This window comes from Vombatus ursinus, unplaced genomic scaffold (genome assembly GCF_900497805.2).
Source record: "Vombatus ursinus unplaced genomic scaffold, bare-nosed wombat genome assembly UNPS02005226.1, whole genome shotgun sequence".
Taxonomy (NCBI): Eukaryota; Metazoa; Chordata; class Mammalia; order Diprotodontia; family Vombatidae; genus Vombatus; species Vombatus ursinus.
The window spans coordinates 64,269-92,265 of NW_020945004.1; the positions used below are offsets into that span (position 1 = coordinate 64,269).

Consider the following 27,997-nt stretch of genomic DNA (forward strand, 5'->3'; position numbering starts at 1 on the left):
AGATGGAACATTTTCTATCACAACTGTCAAAACACATAAAATGTTTCATTGAATCTCATGCTTATATAGTAATCTGCCTTTATCTAGAGAAACTTAAAATAGCAAAAACATGAGATTACACAGCATGAATGGTCTTGAACAAAACATTTAATAAATGGCAAAATTACAAAACAGCTATTACATATATTTGCTTAAGCTTAAGAATGGAAACTGCATCATTCCATAGTTTTATAAAAGCAAAATAAAAAAAAATTAACCACTTAAAGTATTTCTTGAGAGTTTTCCTTAGCTTCTTTCTTTTTTCTTCCTCTTGACTTTTTAGGTTGGGAATCCAGAAAATCAGAATTTGCAAATTCAACTTCTCGTCTCAATTTCCTGCAGAAAAGAGAATTAAATTAACATATCACATGACCTAAAAACTAAAATCTAATTCTTGCTACTGTGGCAGCATGGGAAAAAAAAAGCACCATTCACATTCAAAAGTTAGTCATTCAAAATGTAAAATTTATTTATGTATTTCAGATACAAATATAATGAAGAAATTCAACTTAAACATTTTTAAGCACACATCTACTACTAATGTGAGAGATTTAAAAAAATGCCTACCTATGAACAAATAATTTAACCCTTCTGGATCTCAAGTTTCCTCATCTATAGAATGAAGGGGTTTAGGTCTTCTTTTTAGAAGAAAAAATACCAAGAAAACAAAAGGAAAAAAATATATCTATGTAATGGCAATAATATAAATGGACAGGTCAAAAATAAAAAATGAGTACTGTGTAATTATAATAGCTAAACTCTGATCCAGAGAAGGGTGGAGAAAGCATACCTGTCTCTCTTCATTGCAGATTTTAAGAAAACCAATTATATCCTAGCATAGTTATCCAAAATATTGAAAGTTCAAAGTTCACGAATCCCTTAAAATCTCTCTGAAAACTCCAGGGAAACTCTGCCTGCTTTAACATGCTGGTAGGTAAGTTTTTGGAGGGAGAAGGAAAGAAAGGTCTCCCTATCTCGCCCAGGCTGCAAGTGCAGTGACCACTCACAGGCATGATCTGACTGCTGACTGGTAGAGGAGCTTTAACTTGGACCAATTTAGCTCTCCTTAGGCAGGTTCCTGGGGTTCATCAGACTGATGCCAGACTTAGTGCTGACACCTGATCTGCTCAGCCCATTGCATCTCAGAGCTCCCAAGCTCAGGAGATCTACTAGCCTAAGCCTCCTCCAGTAGCAGGGAATTCAGGTGAGTACTTTAGATTTTTTAAAAATGTAATAAGATTAAAAAATCAGTAACCTGGTCACAATGTGATTACACTCTGAACCTAGATACTATCCAAAAGGTGAATGCATTCTCTATCTAAATTCTCTTTAGTTTTGGGCTGAGGATTAAAATCACAATGTTATGTAGCAAAAAGCTCCTGGTGGTAAATCACATCAGGGGAGAAAATCCTTATTTGAAGTTCTTTGGTATTTCAAAGTGGCCATCATGAATTATGGGGTTATAGGTGAGGTACGGATTTGAGGAAGGTAAGGCTTAAGTTTTGGGTACCTAACCCTAAATCTAACCCTAATCCAAAATCAGGTTTGAATCCTGGCTCTGTCACCAGCTCTAAAAACTCCAAACATAAGAACACTGCGCTTATTTTTATTTTCTCTAGCTACTTTTCTGTCTTTTGGCTTTGTTTTGCTGCCATCTGCTGGTTAAGTAATATTCTACTTAGCTCTCACAATACTTTGGATCTTGATAAAAATATCAGGTCTATTCTTTATGATTAGAACAAACATAGAAGCAAGAAACTAAAAGAAGTAAGTTTAAAGTCCTTTTAACTATTCCTTTGAAACTGATTGGTTTAAGTATAGAAAAATACCCTTAATACCCTCCAAAATAGGCTACTTCTTTTCATCTTTTACAGGAAGTACTTTTATGCTACCAAGGATAATATATGTTACAGGAAGAATAAATGGTTTTAAATTGGATATGATAAATGTAAACTTAAGTGGATGACAACTGGAATTACTTATCAAACTATAGGTGTGATTTGATTTGATCTCTGATTTGATTTCCTCATTTGTAAAAAGAAGATGAATGAATAAGCATATTTATTAACCACTGGCTATGTGCCAAACACTGTTCTGAGCACTGGGGATACAAATGCAAAAGTGAGGTAGTCCCTGCCCTCCAAAGCTCATATTCTAACAGAGGGAAACAACAATATAGTGGAATGGTCTGGCCAGAGAAGGGTGTTTTGGTTTGGGAAGGCACAAGGATGGTGAATGGATCAACAGGCACTTTTTCAAATGCAATTCTAAGGTTGACTCCAATTCACCAAACCAAGAGGGGAAGAGTGACTTAGCTCCTCCCAGTCATGGTCTGTGGAAGTCTAGCTGTGTAACAACACTTGTATTTTCTATCTCACAGGGGTAGGTGAAAAAAAACCTTAAAGTGTGATATAAATATGAGTTGTTACATATATTTTTGGGAACAAGTCAAATGGGATCAATGTAAAGCCACCTAGAGGAACCAAACCTATGATTAAAAGAATACATTTCTTTAAACTGTCACTAAAATTGCATTATATAGTCAACAATTTTTTTTAAGCATCCTATTTTTTATGTACAAGAGAGGCAGCATGGCTTAGGGGATACCAAACTCCATAGTTACATTCATACTTTGCTCAATTATCTTAGTAACCTGGTTATCGTTTTCTGCTCCATTGTCTATCTCTCTCCCTCAGAGACTTCAAAACGACCTCTCAACTTCTCAGCCTCAAATGCAACAGCCTTCCTTTTTTATCTCACATCTTTCACTAACCAACATGGTCACACATTAGACCTAATTATCTCTTGGAATTGCATCACCTCTGACATCGAAAAGAAGCAAATTCTGGCTTGATGTTGGGAAATCTTCCTGCTAATTAGATGTATCCAAAAGTGGAACAGGTTACATTGAGAGGTTCTATTTTTCTTCTCATTGGAGGCCTTTGAACAGACGCTGGTATCTCTTAGGCCCCTGTTACAGTAAAGATGCCTTTCAGGAATGGGCTGGACTCAGTGGTCACTCAGGATCCCTAACTAAAAATTCTTTGACTTTGTGAGAGCTGGCCTTGGAATCAAGTCCTGACTTTGCTATCTACTAGTCATGTGAAACTGGGCAAGCCCCTTAACTTCTCTTTGGGCCAGTCAATTCTCTCAAGATTATAAATTACAGAATCATTGCTGATTTGTACTCCTTGAGGGAGTTTTTTCACATCGAGATGTTCTTCCCTACATGGATGAAATCATAATACAGACCGAAAAACAAACAAAACAACAAAAACCCTATGTGCACAGCATTAGGCTGGGGTTGGGACAAAAAGAAACAGTCTATGCCTTCAAAGAGCTTACATTCCACTGGGGGACATAATATGTACATTATAAGGAAATGCAAAAATATATTAAAGTAATTTAAAGTGGGTGAGCACTAATAACTACAAGGATAGGGGTAGGGAGAAGGGGAAAATCAGAAAAGGATTTATGGAGGTGGTGCTGAGCTCTGCTTTGCAAGACAGTAAGAATTCTATTCTTAAGAGGTAAGAATACAGTGCATTCCAGATATTGGGGACCATTTGTGCAAAACTATGAAGGTAGAAGAAGGATGACATGTATGGGAATGCCTCGCAGTCCATTCTGATTGGAACAGTAAGTATAGAATAATACGAAATAACTCTGGAAAGGCACGTGGCAGTCAGATTGTGGAGAGCCTTAAATGTCAAACAGGAGTTTGTATGTGATCTTAGAGGACTAGAGAATGAATGGAAAATTTTCAGCGTGTAGGAATATTAAACAGTAAGATTTATATTTTAGGAACAACATTGACAACTGTATGGAGGAAGAATTGAAAAAGGGAGGGAGAGGAGGGAAGAAGACCAAATTAGGAGGCTATTCTAATAGTCAAAATGAGAGTTAATGAGTGCCTGAACCAGGGCATCTATTATAATAATAATCAGTACATATAACTGACAGTTTGATCTTAGGCTCATCTGTACAGGAATTAATTTGAGCAGGGGCTTGAAAAATAATGCTGGAGAAAAAAGTTTACTCTTAAGACATAAAAAAATTGATATTTACCTCTTAAGACTTGGTTCTTTATAGCAAACAGCACCTTGCCTTCTTTTAGTTGGCAAGATTGAAGAAACTTCATCCAATGCACTCTCAGATTTAGGAGAAGAATTGTGGGAAACAAAACTAGTGTTTGTCAAATCTTGTAGTACTTTGGTATCTGGAAATAAAGGAAATCTTATATTTTATAGAATTTTTAATAGTGAACTATGCAGTAAACTTCAACATCACAAGTGAGGGAAAAAAAATAAGACCTAATTTGAAGCATAGGCCAATACATTGGTTCCCAACATTAACTAGTCTGAAGTCACATATTTAAAGGCTGAAAAATATAATGCTTTGAAAGGTTCTCAACTATTTTTCATAATAAAGTATTTGTGAAAGCTTTCACAAATCCTGTATCAAGTTAACCATTTGGAAGTTATAGTTGCAAGTTAATTCAGTAAGTATATAACAAGCACCTAATAACATCACTGTGAAGGATAAATAAAAGTGTAAGACTATTCAATTCCATATACCTAAATGTTAATTATGTGCAATAGAACATACTAGGTGCTCAGAATCTAATAATCATGACCAAATGCATGATTTAACACTTTGGATAATACTGAAACAGCTTAATGTTATTTCCATTTAAAAGACTGGGTCAATGAAATAAAAGTTGATTGATTTATCTATGAGCATACAGCAAGTCCCATTTAATTAAACAAATATTGACCATGTACCTCCTATGTGAGGAATACTATCTTACATGTGGAGAAATCTAAGACACCACCATGTGCCCTCCCCAATACCCTATAATACATAAGTACATGAGAGGTAAAAGGAAATTGCTGAGTAAGGGCTAAGGGGCAAAAATTCATTACTGATTTGGAGCAAGAGAAGGGAAATCAGGGAAGCTTAACAGAAGCAGTGGTATCTGAGCTGGGCTTTCTAAAAATGGGTAGATTTTCACAGGTATAAAAGAGGCAATGAGGGCATTCCAGGTAGAAAGAGCACAAAGGCAAGACTGGGAAAGTGTTGGGCTTGGCTGAAGCTTCAAGCATTGGGAGAACAGTGTGATGAAATAAAGCTGAAAACATTTAATTCAATTAAGTGCTAGGTTTTGTGCTAGGCTCTGAGGATATGAGCAAAAAAGAAACTGTACCTGATCTGTAAGTTAATTGGATGGTTCCAGATTGTAGGGGAGCTTCAATACCAAGTCAAGGAGTTGGAACTTGGCTCCGCAGCAACAGATCTTTAAGGGTTTTAAGCAAAGGAGTGGCACACCTGGATTAATTTGACAGCACTAGGAAGGACAGTTCAGAGTAGGGAAGGCAAGAAGAGCTGGTAGGACTCTACTACCAAATAAACGGTCTATTACAGTAGCCCTTGCAAGTGGTAATGAGGGCCTGGGCTAAAACAGTAGCAAAGCATAAATGAGAAAGGAGGGTTGTGAGATAAACTAAGAGAGAGAATTGACAGTCCTTAGCACATGATTAGATATGGAAGGTGAGAAAGAGTTAAAAATGAGACTTGAGGATCAAGGCCCTGAAAGCTATCAAGTGTTGAGTCTACAAGGCACTGGTTAAGTCCGAAGATCCCAGATGCCTTTCAAAATCAAGTCTATAAACTGCAGATTCTTTCTGATTGTGTCTGTATAGATTTTATATACACTTTTTAAAGTATGCATTGTTTTCCCAATAAAAGGAAAGCTCCTTGAGGACAAAGACTGTTTCATTTTTGTCTGTTTCCCCAGAGCCAGGAATAGTGCCTAGCACATACAAGGTTGTTAATGCTTGCTGATAGAGACACTTTAAGTGTCCTAATGCTTACCTTTTCCAATTGTTTCTGTTCTTCCGCCAACTTGAAATATTGTCCCTTCTGTCTTCTCTTGGAAAGCACACTTTTGCTCAGTGTCAGCCACCTGAAAGATGGGTTCCTTCAAAGTAACATTGCCTGGAAGTTTCTGGTCCCTAGCAATTGAAATGTCCGAGTTTAACAAACCCTCCTTTGAGATGGTATAGGGAGAAAATCGCCTTGTATTAGATGAATCCACCTGAGCTAAAGACTTCAAGGGACAAGAACTATTCTCCATTACTGGGTTAAAAATGAATTGATCTGGCTTTATTTGGGCAAATATTTTCTCATTTTTCAAGTTTTGTTCCTGATTAACTTGCTCAGAATCACATGGTATTAACCTTTCCTCAACAGTCTCAGGTATTTTTTCCTTTACTTCATTTTGATCAATTGGAGCAACTACATAAGTCTTTCGGCTCTTTTTTGACTTGGATTCTCTTCTTTTATTTGACACTTTAACATGTAATTCACTTTCTGCAGCCACTTTCATAAAAGAACTTAGTGATGTTTTCTTATTCAGAGTGGTGGTTGCGCTTTGAGTCTGGCCCTTCTGGTGCTCATTCTGGCTTTCAGGATCACTTTCCAGTTCTCTCATAGAGTGTTTTAAACCTGACTCTGAGGGAACAGAATGTTGAGTAAGATCTGCTGGCTGCATGAAGGTTTTGGGCTTAGATTTTATCAATAAACTCATCGGTTTACCTGATGAATTCTTGCTATATTTTTTATCCCGTTTTTGAAGATCTGAGCACTGATTGTAATTTTCCATTTTTTTACTGATGACTTCTACACAAGATGCATTTTTAATATTGTTCATTTGGTATTTAGTGTTTTTTTCAGATTTGTTTATTTCTGAATTAAGGTCTTCCATATGACTTTCCTTGTGGTACACAACTTTGTTGCTATTTTCATGTAGTTGGTTAACTTCAGAAAGTAATTCATATGGCCTCCTTTTTCTGCTATATTTCACAGACTTTTTGCTTAAATTTGTTGTGCTTTGTTTGGAAGGCTGCACACGAGTGATCTGCTTTTCTACATCCAATGAATTTTGGGTCCTACAATCAGATAGGCTTTGGCTACCATTGGTACATTTAAGGATTGTTTGTAGCTTGTCTTCTAATATGCAAGAGACTGTTTCATTATCCTTTTGACTTGGAAAGCATGTATCTTTGTTTGAATTATCAACCACAAATGTCCTTCTAAAATCTCTGCCTTTATCAAAAGTTTGGAAACTATGTCCCATACTACAATTGCTGTCCTGGTGGGATTTATTTGACATAGGGGGGAAAAGGGTAACTATCTCTTCATCATTTACCACATATGTTTTTCTCACTTTGTTCTTTTTATCATGATGCTGTGAAATTTGTACCACACTTTGCTCACTAGCAAATGTTACATTCTTCAAGGTGTTTAACTGAGCAAGCTGTTTAGTCTCCAAAGTGAGCTTCTGATCTTCTGATTTACTACTCTCAGCCAAAGTAAGAGAACTGCTTTCTTCTGTATCTTTATCCCTTTCTTTACTGTGTAAATATGAACTAGTTTTTGGTTGTACTTTTGACTTCTCTCTATTCTTTTCACTGCTTGAATCTTTCACTTTTCTAAAAGCTTTCTTCCCAGAAGACTTAGCTTTATGATTACTTTTATTTTTGGCACCTGTTTGAACTGTAACAATTTTGCTAATTTCACTCGCAGTTAAATCCATATCAGCTTCATATACTGTTTTGTGCAGTTGCTGCTCATCACTGGGCAGCACCACAGTAGGGAACTCTGCATTAAGTTCACTGACAGATTGAGACTGTGAGTCAAGACACAATCCATTTTGTTGTGTTTTAGTATCTGTAGCTATAGAATTGTCATTTATCTTGCTGCTCCAATTTAATATGTTATTTGAAACTATTTGTTCCAAATCCACTGCAAGGGGAATTGCTGCAGGAAAATTACTTGATTCCCAAGATGGAAGACGCTTTTTTCTTTCAGTCACATTTCCAGATTGACTATTACTACGAGATCTTTTCTTTTTCTCCTGCCCAACATGTTGAAGATTATTCAGTTCACTTGCTGAGGAACTTTCTTCTGGATGGGTCTGGTTTTCTACACAACAAAAAGAAATAAATTTATTTCAGTAATAGAGGAAAGCAAGTGTTACACTTATGGCTGATTACAAATTACTTCAAAGGTACAGCATGACTTCTGATTCTATGATCAGTTGAAAGTTTCTTAAAAGGACAACTGGCTAAAACAAAAAAGAAATTGTGAAAATGTTTATTCCAAATGTTTACAACGGTGACTTGTCTATAGAGATAAGAAGGGGCCAGTGGTCTGGGCTGCCAAGAGTCAGGAGACTAACCTTGGCCTAATCCCATGTTGTACTGAGCCACTGCCAAAGTTTCTGGAACTTTGATAAGAGGCTTCAGCAGCCAACTTGGGCTCAGTCCCTTATTCCTCAGGAACATGAGCATAAGAGCCAACATTTTTGCTGGTTTTAATCTGATTCCCTGGAGGCCAAAAGAGTATGTGGTTATCCTAAGCAAGCTACTCTCCAAGGTCTTCAAGAGTCAGGAAAGATGACATGAGGGGGATTTTTGGACATGTCTTGCCTACAAAGTTAGGATCAAACTTGTGATTTCACTGTAATGAGGAATAAGTTCCTAATGAAAAAAATCTCTACCAACATAGACAAATACCTGCTCTGCAAGTTCTAGTGCTAGAAAATCACCTGGCGCTGTGAAACCTGAAGTGATTTGCCTACAGTGCATGCAGCCAGTATGTGTTAGAGGTAAATCTTAAACCCAGGTCTTCCTGCATCCTATGCAAGCCTTCTTGCCTATACTTGTGTATGCTCTAATAGGAAAGGTACATGTTTCAAGAACCTAAAGGCTTCTAGAGAAGAGTCACCACCATGACGTATGACAGAGAAGTCTACGTGGATACAGAGAAAAGACTGGGCTTCCTAACCACAGTGCTGCATCTCTACATGTGCACAAGGCAACAGCAAAGGCCTTGGAATACCAAGTTTTTAAAGTATAGTACAAAGCCCTCAGGTATAAATCATGAGATAGTCTCTTATAAAAATCACAAAATATTAAGCTCTAGAGATCTAGCACAAGCTCCTCCCCTTACAGATGGAGAAACTGAAACCTAGAGAGGTGATAAACACACCCAAGGCCATACACAGCTGGGGAGAATAAGCAGTAGAACTAAGATTCAAATGGTCTTCTGATTAAAAGACTAGTGTTGTACTATGTTAAGTTTAATAATTTTTATCTGACATGAATAATTAATGTACTTAAGATATTTGGTTGGATATAGCAAGTAGAAAGAGCACTGGGCTTGGAGTCAGATAGATCTGAGATCAAATCCAACCTTAGAAACTTTCTAGTTACGTAACCCTGGGCAAGTCACTTAACCTCTTGCCTCAATTCCCTCAACTATAAAATGGGGATAACGAAAGCACTCATCTCCCAGGGCTGTTGTGAGGTTCAAATAAGATAATATTTGTAAAGCACTTAGCACAGTGCCTGGAACAGATTAGGCACTTATAATACTTGTTTCTTTTCCTCCTTCATTAAAAACAAAGCCATTTAAAAATTATGAGTATTGGTTTGAGTTTGGAGTTTTTTGGTAATAATTTGGTAGTACCAATTAAAATAATTTAAGAAAGTTTGCTCAGCTTCCATCAAACCAAAAGATTTTTGCTTACATTTAACAAGATATTTCATGAAAGTCTGACTATCTACTTTAAAAATAGAGATTTTAGATTTCTATAATGGTTAAAAGCAATTACCATACTTGCGGACCTTATCCAATCTGTATTTACCTTTTGGCCCTGAATTAACTTTTTTATGTGACTAGGGATATTCTCTCTCCTTTATTTTCACAAATGAGGAACTTGAAGCTAAATAACTTAGTGTAAGCTCATAAACATTTCACTTCTGCAACATCTAATAAACGGCCCCCCCATCCTAGTTTCAGAGGCTAAATCAGACATTTAAATAAGAATATCCTACCAATAACTGTAACAAAAAAGCTACTGACAGGTAACTAACAGAGTGGTACAAGTTAGGATTTCATCCTCTTTATACGTTTTTCTTGAAACAACAAAACAAAGAAACCAACCAAATCTAAATTCCAGGTCCAGGATAATATTTTAGGTACTACCTATCAGTAAAGTAATCACAAAACTGATCAGTAGTTTAATTTATCTTTACAAGAAATGATATTTAGACATGGCAAGACTATTTCTGAACAGAATTTATAAGGCTGGGCATTACCAGAATTGCCAACATACCAGTCATAGAAGTTCCTCAACAAGTGACAATGTTGGAAAAAAGTGCTTGTTTAGCCTTTGCCAACATGATGAAATGGCAGATATTATCAAATTTTCTTTGATCCTACAGTAACACCATATCTTCAAGAAAAAACACCCATATAAACTTTAATAAAATTAATTTTTTGAGGGGCAGCTACGTGGTGCAGTGGCCCTGGAGTCAGGAGGACCCGAGTTCAAATCTGGCCTCAGACACACAACACTCACTAGCTGTGTGACTCTGGGCAAGTCACTTAACCCCAATTGCCTCAACCCCCCCCCAAAAAAATAATAATAATTTTTTAAAAGGTCTCACCTGTGGAAAAGACATTGGTGACAGAAAAATTTCTCCCTGGATTATCTTGGGCATCTATGTCCTGATTATTTTTCTCAGGACTTTGCGATAATTCCAAATGGAATTGATTAGATAAAGATACTTTGGATGCTACTGGAGTGAGAGAATCAGGTACTTTCTTGGTTGTGAGATTGCTGTCATTCTGAAATGTCTCTTTTTCATCACCATCGTTGTCATCATCATCTGCTGATGTAAGCAGAACTCTCATAGGCAAATGGGTAGGTCTGATGTGAGGAATTTCTCTATTTTACAAATGAGATTATTATTTAGTATATTTCATAGATGGTATCCAAAAGAGGCACTTACCTAGGACCAGAGAATTGCTAAAGAGATGATAACTCAAATGGATCCATGATCTCATTAATGTGTGTATTCCCTCTAATGAAGTAGATTTTAACCTATTCTGTACAACTCTTTTCCATGTCCTCCCATAAATTTTCCTTAGATAATTATGGCTAAGGAATAGCTTCATGGTTTTAATTGTCATGCTCTTTGTCTCCCATCCTCAAGAAACATGTCCCATTCTTATAACCTTGATGGGTCGAGGAAGAAGATCATGATAGATATATACATTAGTTAGGCAATTAAACAATAACCTGACTCAAAAAAATAAAAAGGTGCTATCTATTCCAGGGTTTGAGAGGTGGTAGGGGAAGCAGTGGGACAGAAGGAAGCAAAAGAGAAAAACAAGAGAGGAGATTTCTGGGAAGATAGCAGAGTAGGTCAGAAAACTTTCAGCTCCCCAAATTTCCTCCACAAAAGACAGAACGTTGCCTCCAAGCAGCAGAAATAAACATGGGGTAAAGCAGTTGTCCTCCTAAGACAATTTGAGAAGAACCGAGGAAAGACCTGATTTCCAGGGGTAGAGGTTCAGCCTGAGTGAAGTGTAAACACCACCAGGCTAACTCTGCAGAGTCAACACACAAGCCCTGGGGGTAACTAGGTTGAGAAGCAGCCCCAGACTTGGAAACTTTCATCTCACAGACAGTGTTGGGGTCTGACTGCTGAGTAGGAGAAGATCCACTGTCAAGGGAGTCAAGCACAGCTATGCTTAACAGATTCATCTTATGCTGTGGCTGCAAGGAGGAGCTAGCGCACACCTGGTGAGTGCAGTAGTGAGGGGCAGGAACCCTTGCTGGTTGTGGGTACTTGCAGGAGAGCAGAGGCCCTGGTTTTAGTTAGGGGGCAGAGAGGACAGCTGTAGTTTGCAACCACCGGAGAGACTGCAGGGAACAAAATCATTTGCAGGACAGTGTGGCTGGGGGCACTAGCTGTAACTTAGGAATGGAGAGAACACCCCAAGGTTGAACCTGGAAACAGACTTCAGAAAATAATAGTAAGAAGTACCTGAGGCTTGGGGCATCATTCCCTATACCTCAGGACTAAAACTTGATTACATTGATACCTGCTAAAAACAAAATAAAACAAAAATGTAATAAATAAAAATGAGTAAGCAAAGGAGAAAGAACCCAACCATAGAGAGTTACTATGTGGAAAGAGAAGATCTGGATTCATATTCAGAGGAACATAATGGAGATAAAAAAGTCATTACTTTTTCAATGAGAAACGTTGAATGGTTCCAAGAACAAAAAGAGTTCTTGGAAGAACTTAAAAAGGACTTCAAAAATCAAATAAAAGAGATCGAGGAAAAATTAAAAAGAAAAAAAAAAGAGCAATCCAAGAAAATTATGAAAAGAAAGTCAACCAACTGGAAATAGAGAATTACAAACTCAAGGAAGAAAATAATTCCTTGAAAACTAGCATTGGGCAAAGGGAAGCTAATGATGTTCTAAGACACCAAGAAATCATGAAATAAAATCAAAAGAATAAAAAATAGAAGAGAAAATGAAACATCTCTTCAGAAAAACAACCAATCTGGAGAACAGATTGAGGAGAAATAATCCAAGAATAGGCAGACTACCCGAAAATTATGATTTTAAAAAAAAAAGAATCTTGCTACAATAGTATAAGACATTATCAAGGAAAATTGCTCTGAAGTTCTAGAACAAGAAAGCAAAGTAAAAATAGAAAAAATCTGCTGATCATCACCTGAAAGAGATCCCAGGAGAAAAATTTATAGGAATATTATAGCCAAAGCCAAAAATAATATATTTCAAAGCTCCCAGGATATAGAGAAAATATTGGAAGCAAAAAAACAAAAAAAAATTAAATATCATGGAGCTACAATAAGGTTTACACAAAACTTAGCAGTTACTACATTGAAGTACTGTAGGTCTTGAAATATTATATTCAAAAGAGCTGGGGTCACAACCAAGGGTAACTTACCCAGCAAAGTCAAGCATAATCTTCAATGAAAAAAAAATAGACATTTAACGAACTCAAAGACTTTCAGTTTTTTTCCCCAGAACTTAAGGGGAAATTTGATATATAACATCCAGGAGAAATATAAGGTAAACATTAAAGACCAATTACAAGGGACTCAATAAAGTCAAATTATTTACTTTGTATATGTGAAAATATTAGCAGTACTGTTATGATTGTCATCATTACTTGAGTAGTTTGAAAGAAAGGCGTGGGCTGAGCTGAGTATGATATGCTGATTCTAAAAAAAATAAAACTGTGTAGGGAGATATAAAAAGGAGTAATTATACAAATGAGGCATAAAAGGAGAAACTGACACACAAGAAGCTAGTAGTGGGGAGTGGGGTAGTGCTGGAACCTTACTCTCATCAGGAATGGGTTAAAGAGAGAACATATATATCTAGAAGGGTATCAAGGTCTTCTAAATTCAGAAAGAAATAAGACGGCAAGGGGATAGGGTGGGGAGAGAGGATAAGGGACGGACTCTTAGAGGGATGGGTAGGTTAAGGAATAGGAGGACAAGGTAGCAAGTAGAAGTAAAGCAGAAGAGTGAAGAGGGATAGGGTAAATAGGGTGAGAAGGATAGTGAGGAAAAATAGGAAGGAAGAAAATACACAACAAGTAACTGCATCAAGAATGTGAATGGGACAAATGTACTCATAAAATGGAAATGGAAAGCAGATTAAAAATTTGAATTCAACAATATGATACTTTCAGGAAATATTAAAAAAAGGAGAGATATACACAAAGATAAAATAAAGGGCAGGAGTAGAATTTAATATGTAAAAAAAGCAGGTATAGTAATCATAGTCTCAGACAAAGTTAAAGTTAAAATAGACTTAATCAAAAGTGAAAAACAGAAACTACACTATGTATCAGCAATATTATTCAACATTGTTTTAGACCATTTAAAATACTACCTGAGCATATACCTGCCAAAACAGTCACAGGAACTATATGAATATAAACATATTTTTGTACAAATAAACTAAGATCTAAATAATTGAAGTAATATTTATTGTTGGTGGGTAGGTAAAGCTAATGTAACTTTTAAAATGACAATGTTGGGGCAGCTAGGTGCAGTGGATAGAGCAGCGGTCTTTGAGCCGCGAGGACCTGAGTTCAAATCCAGCCTCAGACACTTGACACTTACTAGCTATGTGATCCTAGGCAAGTCACGTAACCCTGACTGCCTCAGCAAAAAACCAAAACAATAAAATAAAATGACAATTTTACATAACTAATCTATTTATTCAATGTCATCCCAATTAAATTACTAAAAAATTATTTTAATGAGAAAAAATAAGAACAAAGTTCATTTAGAAGAACAAAAGATCAGAAACTTCCAAGAAACCAGGGAAAAAAGATGTAAAGGAAATAGATTCAACAGTATCAGACCTTAAACTATATTTTAAGGTGACAGCATTGTTGTAAAAAGGATAATTTCAATTATTTTAAATTAAAATTTTCTTGTATAACTAAAACCTACATAGCCAAGAATAAAAGTAATGTAGAAAATTGGGGAAAACAAAAAAACTTTCATAGTCAATCTATCAGATAAGAAGTGATTAGATTTGACTATTGCTGTGGTGTAGGAAATGACGAGCTGATTGATTTAGAAAAACATGGAAAGACTTGGACTTATGAAGGAAGATGCTTTCCACCTTCAGAGAAGCAGATGACAGGAGGAAATAAGCATAGTACAGTCTTACTTACATAGTACATACATGTGAACGAGTGTATATGTGTTTATATACCTATGTTTATAGATATCTATGTTTATGTGTATATATATCTAAGCTTAGTTGTGGCCTTCTTTAGAGTGGTGGGGGGAAGGAGAGGAAAAAAAATAAAGTAAGAAGTGTACAGCACAGAAAAAAAAAAACCAACAAGAAAGCAAAGAAAAGCTGGGCAGCTTTGAAAACAATACAGATTTTCTTGAAATGGAAATGTATTGTTTTATGTTGAATCCTCTCTTATGGTCTGCTGTGTGTACATGGCAATTTTTTTTTCTATTCTCATTTTGTACTTAAGCATAAAACAAAATTTACCAAAAAAAAAAAAAAAAAGAAAAGAAAGAAAAGAGAAACAATTAAGAGAAAAATAGTGACTAGAGAAGCTAATATCAACTTCAAAACAAATCTTTTGCTCCTCCTTATTCTGTTCACAGGAAAAAAGGGTAACATTTTTATAATCATATATATTATTATGTGTTTGCACTGCTATTGTCATCTAAACTATTTTATGTGATATATGGCCCTAATAAGAATCTAATTAATATAAATAATATTTAACCTACCTTGATTAAAGGCCCTATCCCTAAATTTTTCAGACATAATTTCTCCAATATCATGATTTGCAATTACATGGTGTTTTATGAAACATATCCCCTTTTTGTGGATAAATTATACTTCTATAAGAACCCACTGTTACATAAATGCAAAGGTGAAAGGACCAAACATCACATGAAACAATTTTTGTGAAAGTAACAATATATACACACATATTTATTTACATAGTGCTGCAAATGTATTATTGTTTTACTTTGAATAAAGTAGAGGGAAAACATTTAATGGAATTAAATATAAGATACGTAACCACAATGAAGTTGACAAATTAGAGACAGGACATTAGGAAGCAGAAAGATTTCAAACATAAATAAACAAACAACTGAATAAGAACTAGTTCCACATTTAATTTAGTTTAGGTGGTCAAATTTTAATGTCCACTTAAGCTATGAAAAAATTACCTCCCAAATGAATGGTGTAATAAATCCAACTGTTTACCAATACCTTTCTTCTGGCTAGCTGGCAATAGAGAGGGACTCTGATAATCCTATTATAGAAAGAGAATAAAAAGAAAATGAGAAGATTGAAAATGGCTTATTTATTAGTACGATTGCTCCAAACCCTTTTCAATCATGAGGATCCCTTTTGAAAATAAATTTAGGGGCAGGTAGGTGACACAGTGGATAGGGCACCGGCCCTGGAGTCAGATGGACCTGAGCTCAAATTCAGTCTCAGACCAGACATTTGATAACTTACTAGCTGTGTGACTCTGGGCAAGTCACTTAACCCCAACTGCCTTGCCAAAAAGGGAAAAAGAAAAAAGAAAAGAAATTTTAAAATTGACTTAAAAAGAGTAACCGTACAATTTATTTTAAAATATGACCAAAAGCCACTAAGAATTCAGTGATGTTTTAAAATTAATCTGTGTTTTATATAGACCAACAGTCCATATACATTTGAAAAATTACTGTGGGGCGTGTGACAGGGATGAGGGGGGTGTGGAGAGAGAACATATTATTTCTAAAGGAATTTTAAAGAAACTCCTAAGAGTATTAATGCCATCCATTCTAGAGGTGAAATACAATAGGAATTTAAAATTTCCTTAAATACAATAAAATGAACAGATACGCTAGGAAAAAATTATGGAATATTAGAATTGAATTGGGCCATAGAGGTAATTTTTTAGTTCAACCTCATCATTTTACAGATGAAGAAACTGAGGGACATAGATATTAAGTAATTTGTTCAAGGTCACAAAAGAGGCTGTCATCAGCTCTTCCCACTTTTACCATTGGGGGACCACAATAAGTTAGGGGCATAGCTGACACGACATTTTAGTCTAGTGCAGTCTAGAGTTCTTTCTGACAGACTACATTACCCCATCTAGATTAAGTCCTCTACCATGTGAACGTATTTAGAAATTCCAAATAGGCAGGGGTGGGGGATGGGGTGTTAGGGAAGAAAGCATCTTACTTTATCTTTTCTGTCCTCTACACAGTCATCTTTACCCACTGCAGAAGACTCCCTTTTAGAAGTCCACAAATGCAAGGGTCAATTCCTACTCCACTGGTTCAATTCCCAATGAGGTCACATAAGATCAACTTCCACTGGCTGAAGGGGGAAAAATGGGGCCTAAGCAGACTCACTGGGAAATGCTAATGGAGTTCACAGTGAATCTCCTTTTAGGAAAGAAAATTCTTTATTATTATCATGATTATTATTATTTTGGTTTAGGGAGGAAATAAACAAGGTCTTTAAAGCTAGCTAAAAGTGAAACATATTTTCTTTTTAATTGCCAGGTATCTTGTTTCAATCAGCCTTTCTGGAGTTCAGAATTCTATCTATATAGTTATGTAGTGTTTAAAAAAAGCCATTTAGCAACAGGAGTAATAATAATGAGTTGGGTTGGCTTGAGAAGACCCACTGATTTATAGTCAATTTGCCCACTTTGCATTTATGTGGCCTAATTCTGAGAATTTTTTATTCATTTAACAGATACAGTATAATTATCACCAGGATTATAGAAATAATGAATAAATTTATTAAATCAGCATTTTGTTTGTTGTGAAGGACAATAGTTTAACTTAAGATAGGTGCTTTGATTACAAAAGTCTTCTTCAGTACATTGAAAGCTTCTTAATTTTATTAGCTGCAACTCCCTTCACATCTCTACTCCTTAAGACACTGGTATCCAAAGTTGTGTGCATCAAGAAGTATATGATCAACCAATGGGAAGATGAATCTCACTCTCCCTGTGAGAGTCAATCATGGGGCTTTTCTGAATACCTCCACATCCATCTGTCCATTATCCTTCAACAACTTCCTCTTCCCAATTCTGTGCAAGGTTTTAATCCCCCTACTTTCAGCCACATCACCAGCCAGATATAACCTAAGGGCCATCAGAGCAGTAATAACCTAACTACGATAGGGCACCCATAGCTGTGGGGAGATGTCATTGGGAAAATTCCTTCTACCACTCCCAGCATAGCCACTCCTTGTCCCTACATCACCTGGGGCAGTAAGAGCCTCACCTCCCTTTTTGTTCTGCATTTAACAAGCCTAAGTCATATAGTAACATATGTGTATAATTTATAAATAAATTTACACATATTACAGTACATGTTCAAACATTTTGTACTGAAAGGAATGTACAACAAAGTTTGAAAGATGCTGTCTTAGAATTCAAGTGCCATTGGAAAAAAACTGACATCCAGAAAATTAAAATGCATAATTTTCTGAACAAGCAATATTTTTAATGACAACAGAAGGATCATCAAACAAACATAAATAGGAACTTAATACTTTTGTTAACTATTATCTGCTACGATGCTTGCCATTAATTAAAATAGATTGAATTTGTAAAGGTATTGGGTAAATTTTTGTTGAATTTGTAAAGAAGCTGGTATTGTTGGTAAGGATAATGATTACAATTCCATGAACTATGCCAACTATGAATATTATTAGGTTACAGCAACATCTACAAAGATAACTTGCTTTAAGAGTTTAAAACTTAAGAATTATCATGATTTTACCCTTTGGTTATAATTCTTCTTTACAACATGACTAACGTGGAAATATGCTTAATATGATAGTACATGTATAGCCCATATCAGATTGAACATCGTCTTGGGGAGGGGAAGAAAATTTAAAACTCAAAATCTTATAAAAGTGAATGCTGAAAACTAAAATTAAATAAATAATTAAAGAAAAAAAAAGACTTAAGAGTTATGCACATTCTTCAGTTTGCCGTGTCTGAAGTAAATTTTGCATCCAGAACTATGCATTGATAGTGCAGTTTGGAATATTTCCTACCCTTACCTTACACAAAGAGAGCTTAGAGAATAAGAAATGAACTTTCATATCCAAATTTCAATGACAAGAAAGCCAGATCTGAAGACTAGCATTTCAAAGACAAATTGATAATATTAATTTTAAAAATAATTCAAATTAATTCATTAAAATATTAATGAAATTGAACTAAATTGGTACTTCTAAAAATGCACTCCACTGAACCCTTTTATTCTACACTGTGAATAGAGAGGCCCCATGAGAAAAATTGTAATGTCTGTAGCCTTCCTTCCTTTTTTTAATATTAAGTATTCTAGATATATCAATAATTTTATTTTATTTTTTTTGCATATGACATTATTTCAGCACGAAAACAGGGGGATTTCTTTCAGGCTCCATTTCATCTATGTCCTGTAGACTGGAAATATGTTATCTTTTAACCTATACGTTTTTTCATGGGATTGTAGATTTACAGGTAGAAGATACCTTAACAGCAATCTAATTCTGCTGTTACGGCTCAGTCATGTCAGTCGTGTCTGACTCTTCTGTGACCTCATTTAGGGTTTTCTTGGCAAAGATAATGGAGTGGTTTGTCATTTCTTTCTCCAACTCATTTTATAGATGAGGAAACTGAGGCAAACAGATTGAAGTGACTTGCCCAGGTCCTGAGGTCAAAGTTGAACCCAGGATGATGAATCTTCCTGACTTCAGATCCAGCACTCTATCCACTGCACCATCTGGCTGCCCCAATCTAATCCAGCCCCCCTCATTTTATAGAGGACACTGAGAAAAAGAGACAAAACAACTCGTAACATATAATGGAACTGTAACTGAAACTGAAAATATACTTAATTACAAAGAGCTGAATGCATAGTAATATACAAGAAAAACACGTCAAGACAGCAATGAACACAAATCATACAGCAAATAAGACAACAGGGTAGTCTTGTGATGGGTCTACTTTAAAAAGAAGACAAAAACAGCCTCTCTCAAAATACTCTAAAAGCCCCAATTTGTCACTGTTAGAATCTCACGTAGAATACTTAATTTGTATACTTCACTGAGAATGCAAAAGAGAAAAATAAAGATAACACAGACATCCTTGAGCTGGTAAGATATATACAATACTTGAAAGTTTTTAAGAACACTAGAAAACAACTGGGAAGTATTTAAGTCTTCCTGAATTGTGAAGATGAATAAAACAGAAGGTCTCCAAAACTATTTGCTATTAGTTTAAGCACTATGTAACATTTATAAGACTGACACTTACCTCAGGGTGGCTTGTCATTTCAATTGCAGATATCAAGTTACTGCTTACGAAGGCTTCTGTTTCTATGAGGGTTTTATGCTATAGGTATAAGATAGACTTTTTAGTAAAATAAAATTCAAAGTTAACAGTGATACATAGATATAGATAAGATAGATTTGCGTATAGTCTGTCGAAGATTTACGGAATTATTTTTAATGTCATGCACTGTTTGTTTAGTGTGAAAAACATTAACACAGGATGAAATATTAACAACTAACATTATTACAGCATTTTCAGGACCAACAGAGGCAGCATGGTGTAGTGCAAAAGTGTCAAACTCACATAAATAAAAATACAACATAACAGAGATGATGTTAACTTGTAGTTTTCTAAGTCAATCTGTGGCCATGTGGATCTGTTTTTGAGTTTGACACCACTGGTGCAGCAAGTAAAGAGCTGGCCTCTAATCAGGAAGAGTTGGGTTCAAGCCCTCCTTCTGACACAAACTGCCCGTGACCCTGGGCAAGACACTTAACTTCTCAGAACTCTAGGCAATTCTCTAAGACTCTAAGTTGTGGAAAAGGTGCCAACCAGCACTGAAAAAGGGAGCTTCCTCATCTGGAAGTTCCCTTTATCAATGAAATCACAGCTTCAATCCCTAAAACTATTCTTAAGGTTCATAGACAGAGAGCCTCCAGGGGCCTCAAAGTCCATCTAGTCCAATCTCCTCATTTTAGAGATGAGGAAACTGAAGGCCACAGAAATTAAGTGATTATTCAAGGTCACACTGGTTAATACATGTCATTGGTGGCATTTTAACAGGTCTTATGATTCCAGAGCAGAGTTTACAAAGTTTCTCATAACCCTGTGAGGTAGGTGAATCGTTATTCCTATTTTGCAGATAAGGAAACTGAGGCCCAAGCAACTTGTCCATGCTCACATAACCATCAGGTTTAAGAGCCTAGATTTAAACCTGAGTCTCCTTACTACAAGTTCAATGCTCATTACACAAAAATAGCTTTAGAGAGAGGGAAACCATAAACTATTCAACAGCCTTTCTTCCATCATATCATGACAATAAGTATCAGAGGACAGTAAATAGAGTTAGTGACCCACAAGTCTAAAATGTGTAAAATTAAACTTCAGACACTTTTCTATGACTCTAAGTTGCAGAGAGAATGCCAATCTGCATTAGCAGAGGAAGCTTCCTCATGTGGGAGTTCAGTTTAATTAAATTTTCTTTTGTTTTTAGTCATGAGTCTTTCCAAAATACTCCCCAAAACAAATTCCATCAATATTGGGGGGGAGGGAGTGAAGAGTGGGGATGTGATTTGTACCCAGAGGAATATTAAATAATAGTCTGGGAATTCTCCTTCCTTCCCACATTGATTAAACTGGACTAAGATTTCTCTTTCAAATTCTTTACAGCCTTAGGAAAGAATATTGTTACCCTAGATAGTCAAATGTTGACGATGATAATCCATCACAAAGATTATGGCAAATTTATGGCAATCTATGGTGAATATATTTATAACATGTAAAATTAAAAGAAATCTATATAGCAACTTTCTCCCTTTTCTTATAACTATCATGGCATCATAAATTTCAATAATCTATAGTAAGGAATTTCTACAACATTCTTAGATGCTTTTCACATTTTTTCTTTCATGTCTACAAAAATCCAGGTGAAAGGTTTTAAACAACCACATAAACTTAGACACCGTACCAGATGATTTAGCTTTTGACGAAGAAAAGCATTTCGAAAACTCAATTTCTCCACTTCTTTGTGCAACATCATTTTTTCAGTTGTAAGTTTTCGAGAATTTTCTTTTTCTATACTCAGAGCCTGAGCCAATGCCCTGTTGTTATGTTTTAAAGAAATCTTAATGATCGAAGAATTGTCTATGCAAAGAGAGAAGAAAACAGTTAATACGTTATTCTTTGAGATGCATTTCTTTCATATATTTCTGCCTTAGCTGAAAACTATTTCCATTTATGTCTGATTTAAGTGTGAAGAAGAGAGGGTAATCAGGAGGTAACTGTATGAATTAGAAAAGGCAGCCTACAGGTGAAGCCTAAGAGCAAAACCAAATGGATCACTGAATGGGTTGAGAAAATTTCTCTCAAGAACAGAGGTCTGAATATCAACAAAGAAAGGCAAAAAAAAAAAATTCTGAACCATTCTGTTGTCAAGGAGCTCAAAGTCTAATGGCAGAAGACAACATGCAAAAGACTATGTACAAAAAAAGACATATACAGGATAATTTGGAGATAATCCACAGGGGAAGGTGTTAGCATCAAGGGGGATAAAGAATGTATCTGAACAAAAAAAAAAAAAAAAAAAAAAAAAGAATGTATCTGAAGACAGAACAGAGGCACCAGAAGATAAGACTTCATGTGCAGTAATTCAGAAATATAGATCACATATAGGACAATTTTTCCAATAATGGAATTACCTGCTTTTGTTTCCAAATCACCAATGTGAAGAAGTATGGTTACTTCCATATAGTTTGGGGGGAGAGGGTACAATAAGCAAAAGTGAGGAAGAGTTGTTATTTCACAGGATTAGGATAATCAAACTGGAAATCCAAAGTAAATTGGCTTTTAAAATTAAATTAAATGGTTATGCTGCTAATAGGTAAGGAGATGAGCTTTGAGTACTCACTTCAAAGTTGGCAGACTGTCTAAAACCAATTGGATACTTCACCTTCACCAAACAAATCGCCTTAGCAGTTATTTCTAGGCATTCATGGCAATCTAAACTTGAACTCATCACTTACAGTGACTAGTCGTATTCTAAATAAATTCTGAAATATTTTAGAAGGATTGTTTTACTAGTATGAATCCTTTATAAAGTTTCCCTGAAATTGCACTGCTCTAATAAATTTAAAATATAACTAGATTTACGATTTCTTATCTATAGGCAACTATTCAAGAATAAATTATTTAAGATGAGTTACATGGTAGATAAATCTAATTTTTATAAAGAAAATCAGGTCTAAACTGAGACATCCCATGAAAATTGAGCAAGCCTGTGAAAAACACTAGGGAACTTAGATGAGTTTTCTAGAGCCATCTTGGAAGTTGTAGTCAATAGGCATCTAAAAGAGGCTCCAGAAAAGCTAATACTTGGAAGACAAAGATGACAAGGACAACAGAGAAGGTGATCTAGAATTACTGGAAGTCAGAATGGGCTATTTTTCCAGTGGCATCCTTCAAATTCCTAATAATAATTCATATTTCTATAGTACTTTTAGGCTTATAGATTACTTTCTTCACAATACTAGCATAAAGCAGGAGTGAAAGGATGGATCATCTGCCATTTAAGGATAAGGTAACTAAGGCTCTGAGAAGTGAAGTGAGCTGTTCCTGGTCATACCTCAGGAGGCAGAATCTGAACTTGACATTCAGCATCCTTTCTACTACATCATAGTACAACTCCCGTTGTTCCACAAAGCTATCTGGGTTCAAATAAACCTATCTAGGGCTGGAGTGATTTAGTAACATGAAACTCTTTTGAACGCAATAAGGGGCAGTGTCATCTGTCATTAACAGACTACCAATGCAAAATTTGCTTCACATTCACCACAGTTGAAGGCTATGATAGGAGCCAAGGCGTGGATGCTCTCAGGATACTTTCCCTCAGCTCCTAGAACAGACATTAAGCAACCTATGGAAATGAGTTTCATTGTCACTTGGAGAAAACTATTTCCACCAGGACTGGAAAGCAAATTCAAAGGCCTTCCATTTGGCAGGCAAAATTGGAATCAAAAGTGTTGAATAGTCAAAATTTGCTTTTGGACCCTTCCTAACTCCCAATCAACACCATCTCTTTTCTCCTGTCGCCAAAACTCCCATGGACCTCATGCTAAATGCATCTAGTACTGCTGTGCTCCATTTAGGCCTGCTTTCTTCTGAAGAAATGCAGGTTCCAGAATTACCCTCAAATACATGCTTGTCAGATGAAAAGAGGCAGTCTGCTTTTGAAGTGATGCCAATTCCTCCTTTAAAACTGACCTTGAATTATTTTTCAGTGTTGGGCATGGTTACTCTAAGACACTCTAGGTATCTGTTTTATTGTTGATAACTCCCCTTTTCCTACCATAGACAACGTATCACGCAAATTCTACTAAGCAAGGCTGGGAGAAATGAAAAAATGGTTTAAGGAGTATGAATAAAAAACAAACATATACATACACATATATACATTTTAAGAGCATTTTGTACTTCTCAAAATAAGGGAAAAATTATGTTAAGTAGTTGGATGAATGGTGGTGAAAACAACAACTTGTTTACATTTAAACATTACTAACATTTTATTTTTAATCGCTGATGTAAGAATCAATGAACTTACTTATTATTTTGTTTTTTATTTTTGATGCAAGAGAAGTATTCAACTTATTGACTCTTGAAGATTTCTTGTCCTTTACATGTCTCTTAATTCTCTGAGTGAAAAATAAGGAAGTTGCAGAAGTGTGTAGATCCTCCATTTCTGAAGCAAACATTGCACTGTTGGTGGCTAAAAATGGAAGGGAATAAAGGCAAGATTGGTCCCCTCCAAAATTAATTTTTATACTTTGTTTACCTGATGTCATCTCCCTGGTAGTTCAGGTTTGATGTTGGGAGGAAATTGAGGCACTCAAATAGGTTAATGAACAGTTAACTTAAGAGGTTTACTTACACCAAACACCAAGCAAGGATATACAGTAGCACTTAGCTAGAGGAGACAGGGACCCTCTAGATCTCCATATGAAAATGTGTCTTGTCAGCAGAACAGGATGTAGTGACTCACATATGGTCTTCAGACATCCACTAAGCGTTAAGGATACCACCCTTCATAAAAGGATGGGATCTTTTATGCCTCTAGATGACCAAAAAGGCATGTCAACAGCCAAAAGTCACCAGGAAGCTTTATCAAGACAGATATAACTTGAGCCCTGCCCTTAGACAAGTCTTGGCTTTGTTGCCTTTTAGGGAAAATTGGCCTAATTCATTTTAAGAGGTGGGGGGGGGGGAACCTGGAAGATATTAGGGCTATGTTATAGGACTAATTATATTTTAAAATATAATTTAAATTTAAACCTTTAAGAGAACTTTCACATAATCTCATGAAGAAAAGCTCTAGTCAAAAATAAAGAAAAAAGTTTTAGTATACAGGTTGTTACCACAGTCCCTAAGTCTAAATTGTCAGGTTAGATCACCCAGCAGCAAATGAATAAGTAAAAGGCAGTAAAAAATGAAGTTGATTTAATAGAGAGATAGAGCATTTATCAAGTGCCTACTATGTGCCAGGACCCCCTGAGGTAATCACTGAAGATATAAAAAAAATATAATGGTCCCTACTCTCTAGGAACCCACATTCTAAGAGGTAGTCAAAACATAAAAAAGAACAAGAAAGGGGAAGAGATTCTTAAGAAATGGAGATCCAGGGCAAGGACTCACCAGTCGGAGAGCAGACCTTCGAGTCACACCTGGGAGGGCAAGGTAGCTGAAGAACTATATAAACAGTATAACAGTATAACAGGAAATATAACAGTCCAAAGAGTGAGTTGCACTAGGTAAGGTAAGTCTTTCCAAACCCCAACCCAGGATTACCTCCCAACAGCTACCTTCTTGCATCCTCAAATGCTATTGAATACCAATGGAGGAAACCACAAAACTTCAGTACTCTTAATATTTTTATTATCTAATCTCAACAGTGCCTTTGCTGATCTAACCAGTCCTTTAATTGACTCCCTATCATATTCCTCATACCTGCTGCTCCAAGCCTTGTCTTCTCTCTTCAAGCCACCTACACCATTCTTCTTTCTTCCCTCAACAAAGGGCCTTACCCCATATTTTACCAAGAAAATATGAGCTTCCCATTTCTATACCTCAAATTCCCCTCATCATGATCCACCATTCTCTTTTCCTTCCTACAGTATCAGAAGAAAAAGTAATCTTCTGAGAAAGCCAATTCCTCTATTTGTGCTTTTGATCCCATCCTTTCCTGTGTTGTACAGGGGTCCATCCCTTCAATCATCTCTGTTTCTATTCTTCAGTCTCTCTTGGTCAGCTCTTTCCCAGATGCTTACAAATTTGTACAGATTGTCCCTATATTTAAGAAATCTTCACTTGGCCCTGGTATCCCTTCAAGGGATCATCTTCCTTTTTCATAGCCAAATTTCTAATAAAAGCTACCTACAGTAATCATCCCCCAACAGCCACCTCCATCACTGCCTTGTTGTGGTTATCTCAAGGATGTCACAAAATTATACAAAAGCCCACCAAAAAATGTTTTTAACTTTGTAACTTAAAAAAAAAAAACCATGTCATATATTACTTTTAGAAAGTGAAGACACTAACCAGAAATCAAATAATTAGAGGATGTCACAACTCCAAGATTAGGAATCACTTATCAGGTTTTAATGCTGATGTGCTAGCAGGAAGTAGGTAGCTTTTCAAACCTAATCATTAATAGCAAGTCATCTTTGGACTTGCATTTGGACATCAAAGACTGTGAATTTCACAGTTCAAACAGGACTTTACAAATGGTGTATTCCATATACATTTTACAATGTAGAAACAGAGGTCTAAAGAAATGAGCTACCCAAGATCACTTAGCTATTTAGTGACAGAGGCTGAACCCAGCTCTCCAAATTCCCAATTCTTTGTGTAAATCTGATGTACAGATTCAATTCAACATTGTTATTGCTAAATACGAATAAATCACTTAATCACAATCTGTCAATATGTCTATTTGCCTAATTATTGATACGATTTGCATTTATGAAGCACTAACAACACTAGACACGATTCTGTGATATGTGATCCTGGGTCCTCACGGAACTTAAATGCCAAAGAAGTATCCATTAATTTCAGTGATTTCTGATGGTAAACCTACTGGACTGTGAATTGATTAACTAGGATATTAGTTTCAAGTCTGCCATTTAAGTGGTTATGGGTGTGCAAGCCATGGTCATGTCATTTCCCCTCCTTGAGCTTCAATCTATTCATATGTCACAAGAATTACTTTTGGGGCGAGGGGATCAAGACCAGCAATTTTAACGGTGGGGTTCACCCCTGTGTAGAAGCGCTCTCCACCCAACACAGACAGATCCCTCTCAAACTGGTGTCTTGGAGAGCTTCCTGGAGCACTGGGAGGACTTAAGGGTCTTTCCAGGGGGTCACTCCCTGTTGAACCCCTGCCTTCTTCTATATCCACTGCCCTACACTGCCTCTCACATTTATATGAGACTCAGTTTTACTAAGCACCATCCTCTCACAACAATTCTGAAGGAATGTACGTGTTACCCCGCTTTGAGCAGCTCAGGGAGGCTGAATGGCCTGTAAGCACTAACCCCAGCTCCTAACTACTGGGTCCGGGGTTCGAGGCCAAGTCCTCCCACTCCAGATCTGACGCTCCAACGTTTCGGGCTCCACTATTTCACGAATAGGAGCTTTGCTCCCCAGCGCACCGGGCCCGTTAGCAGCAGCTACCTGGCATCCTCCGCTCTCATCTCCCCCCTGGGGCCGGCAGAAGAGGGGTGGAGATGCGAGGTCAGCCGCTGCAAGTGACCTGCCCCCGTACCCATGCCGGAGGAAGGAGGCCCGCGAGCAACAAGGGAGGGCGGCGAGGGAGCACCGGGACCGGGGCGGCCCAGGAGGCGCCACCACCCAGGGCCTGGCCGTGCCCTTGGGACGGAGGGGAGGATGCTCCTCTGACGGCCGCGGCCCCTGCCGCAGCTCGCTTACCTGTCCCGGGGCTCCTACGCCCAAGCAGAGGCCCCAACACCGGCAGCAGCGCCCCGGCCTCCCTACGCGTCTGCACCTCTGGCTCTAGTGCCTCTTTTGGATTTTCAAACTTCACAGCCGTTAATAGTCTCCGGGCAGTCAACCAATCACATTCCGGAGAAGGGATCGGGGGGCGGGGAGAAGGGCGCTGCATTTGTTCCGGCGTCTGCGTGGGGCGGAAGGGCCCTGAGTGCCCGCCCCCAAGCGTCCGGGGGCGGGGAGTCTGGGGGAAGCCAGCTGTTTGGGGGGGACGGGGCTCACAGGTTGGAACACTGGGCGGAGGGCGGGTGTCAGTGAGCGAGGCCGCGTCAGCTTGTTTGTGTTTGGGGCTGCTCGTGGCCTCGGTTGTGCGTGCCTGACACCCAGCCGTTAGGCGTGAATGTTTTGTCATGAAACAAAGAAAAGGGAAGGCCGTTTAAGAGACTTGAAACCAAGGGAATGCCATTTAATAACAGTAGCTTACAAGAGGGTCACTGTGGTCT

At 37.0% G+C, this 27,997-nt stretch overlaps 1 protein-coding gene across 2 annotated transcripts; it reads right to left on the reverse strand.

The window, feature by feature from the left end:
• Positions 1–24: 24 nt before the first annotated feature.
• Positions 25–27,906, reverse strand: SGO2 (shugoshin 2). 2 transcript variants are annotated; one of them, XM_027844615.1, is made up of 9 exons: positions 27,477–27,906; positions 24,097–24,261; positions 21,469–21,644; positions 19,764–19,841; positions 15,667–15,752; positions 10,557–10,837; positions 5,914–8,025; positions 4,108–4,258; positions 25–375 (listed from the first exon to the last, which is right to left on the reverse strand). In XM_027844615.1, the coding sequence occupies exons 1-9, from the start codon at positions 27,904–27,906 to the stop codon at positions 261–263; spliced, it is 3,594 nt and encodes a 1,197-aa protein (XP_027700416.1). In that variant the 3' UTR covers positions 25–260. The 2 variants fall into 2 exon arrangements, with proteins under 2 accessions (XP_027700416.1, XP_027700422.1); XM_027844621.1 differs by lacking the exon at positions 4,108–4,258 and having other exon boundaries at positions 288–375.
• Between the last annotated feature and the right edge of the window lie 91 nt (positions 27,907–27,997).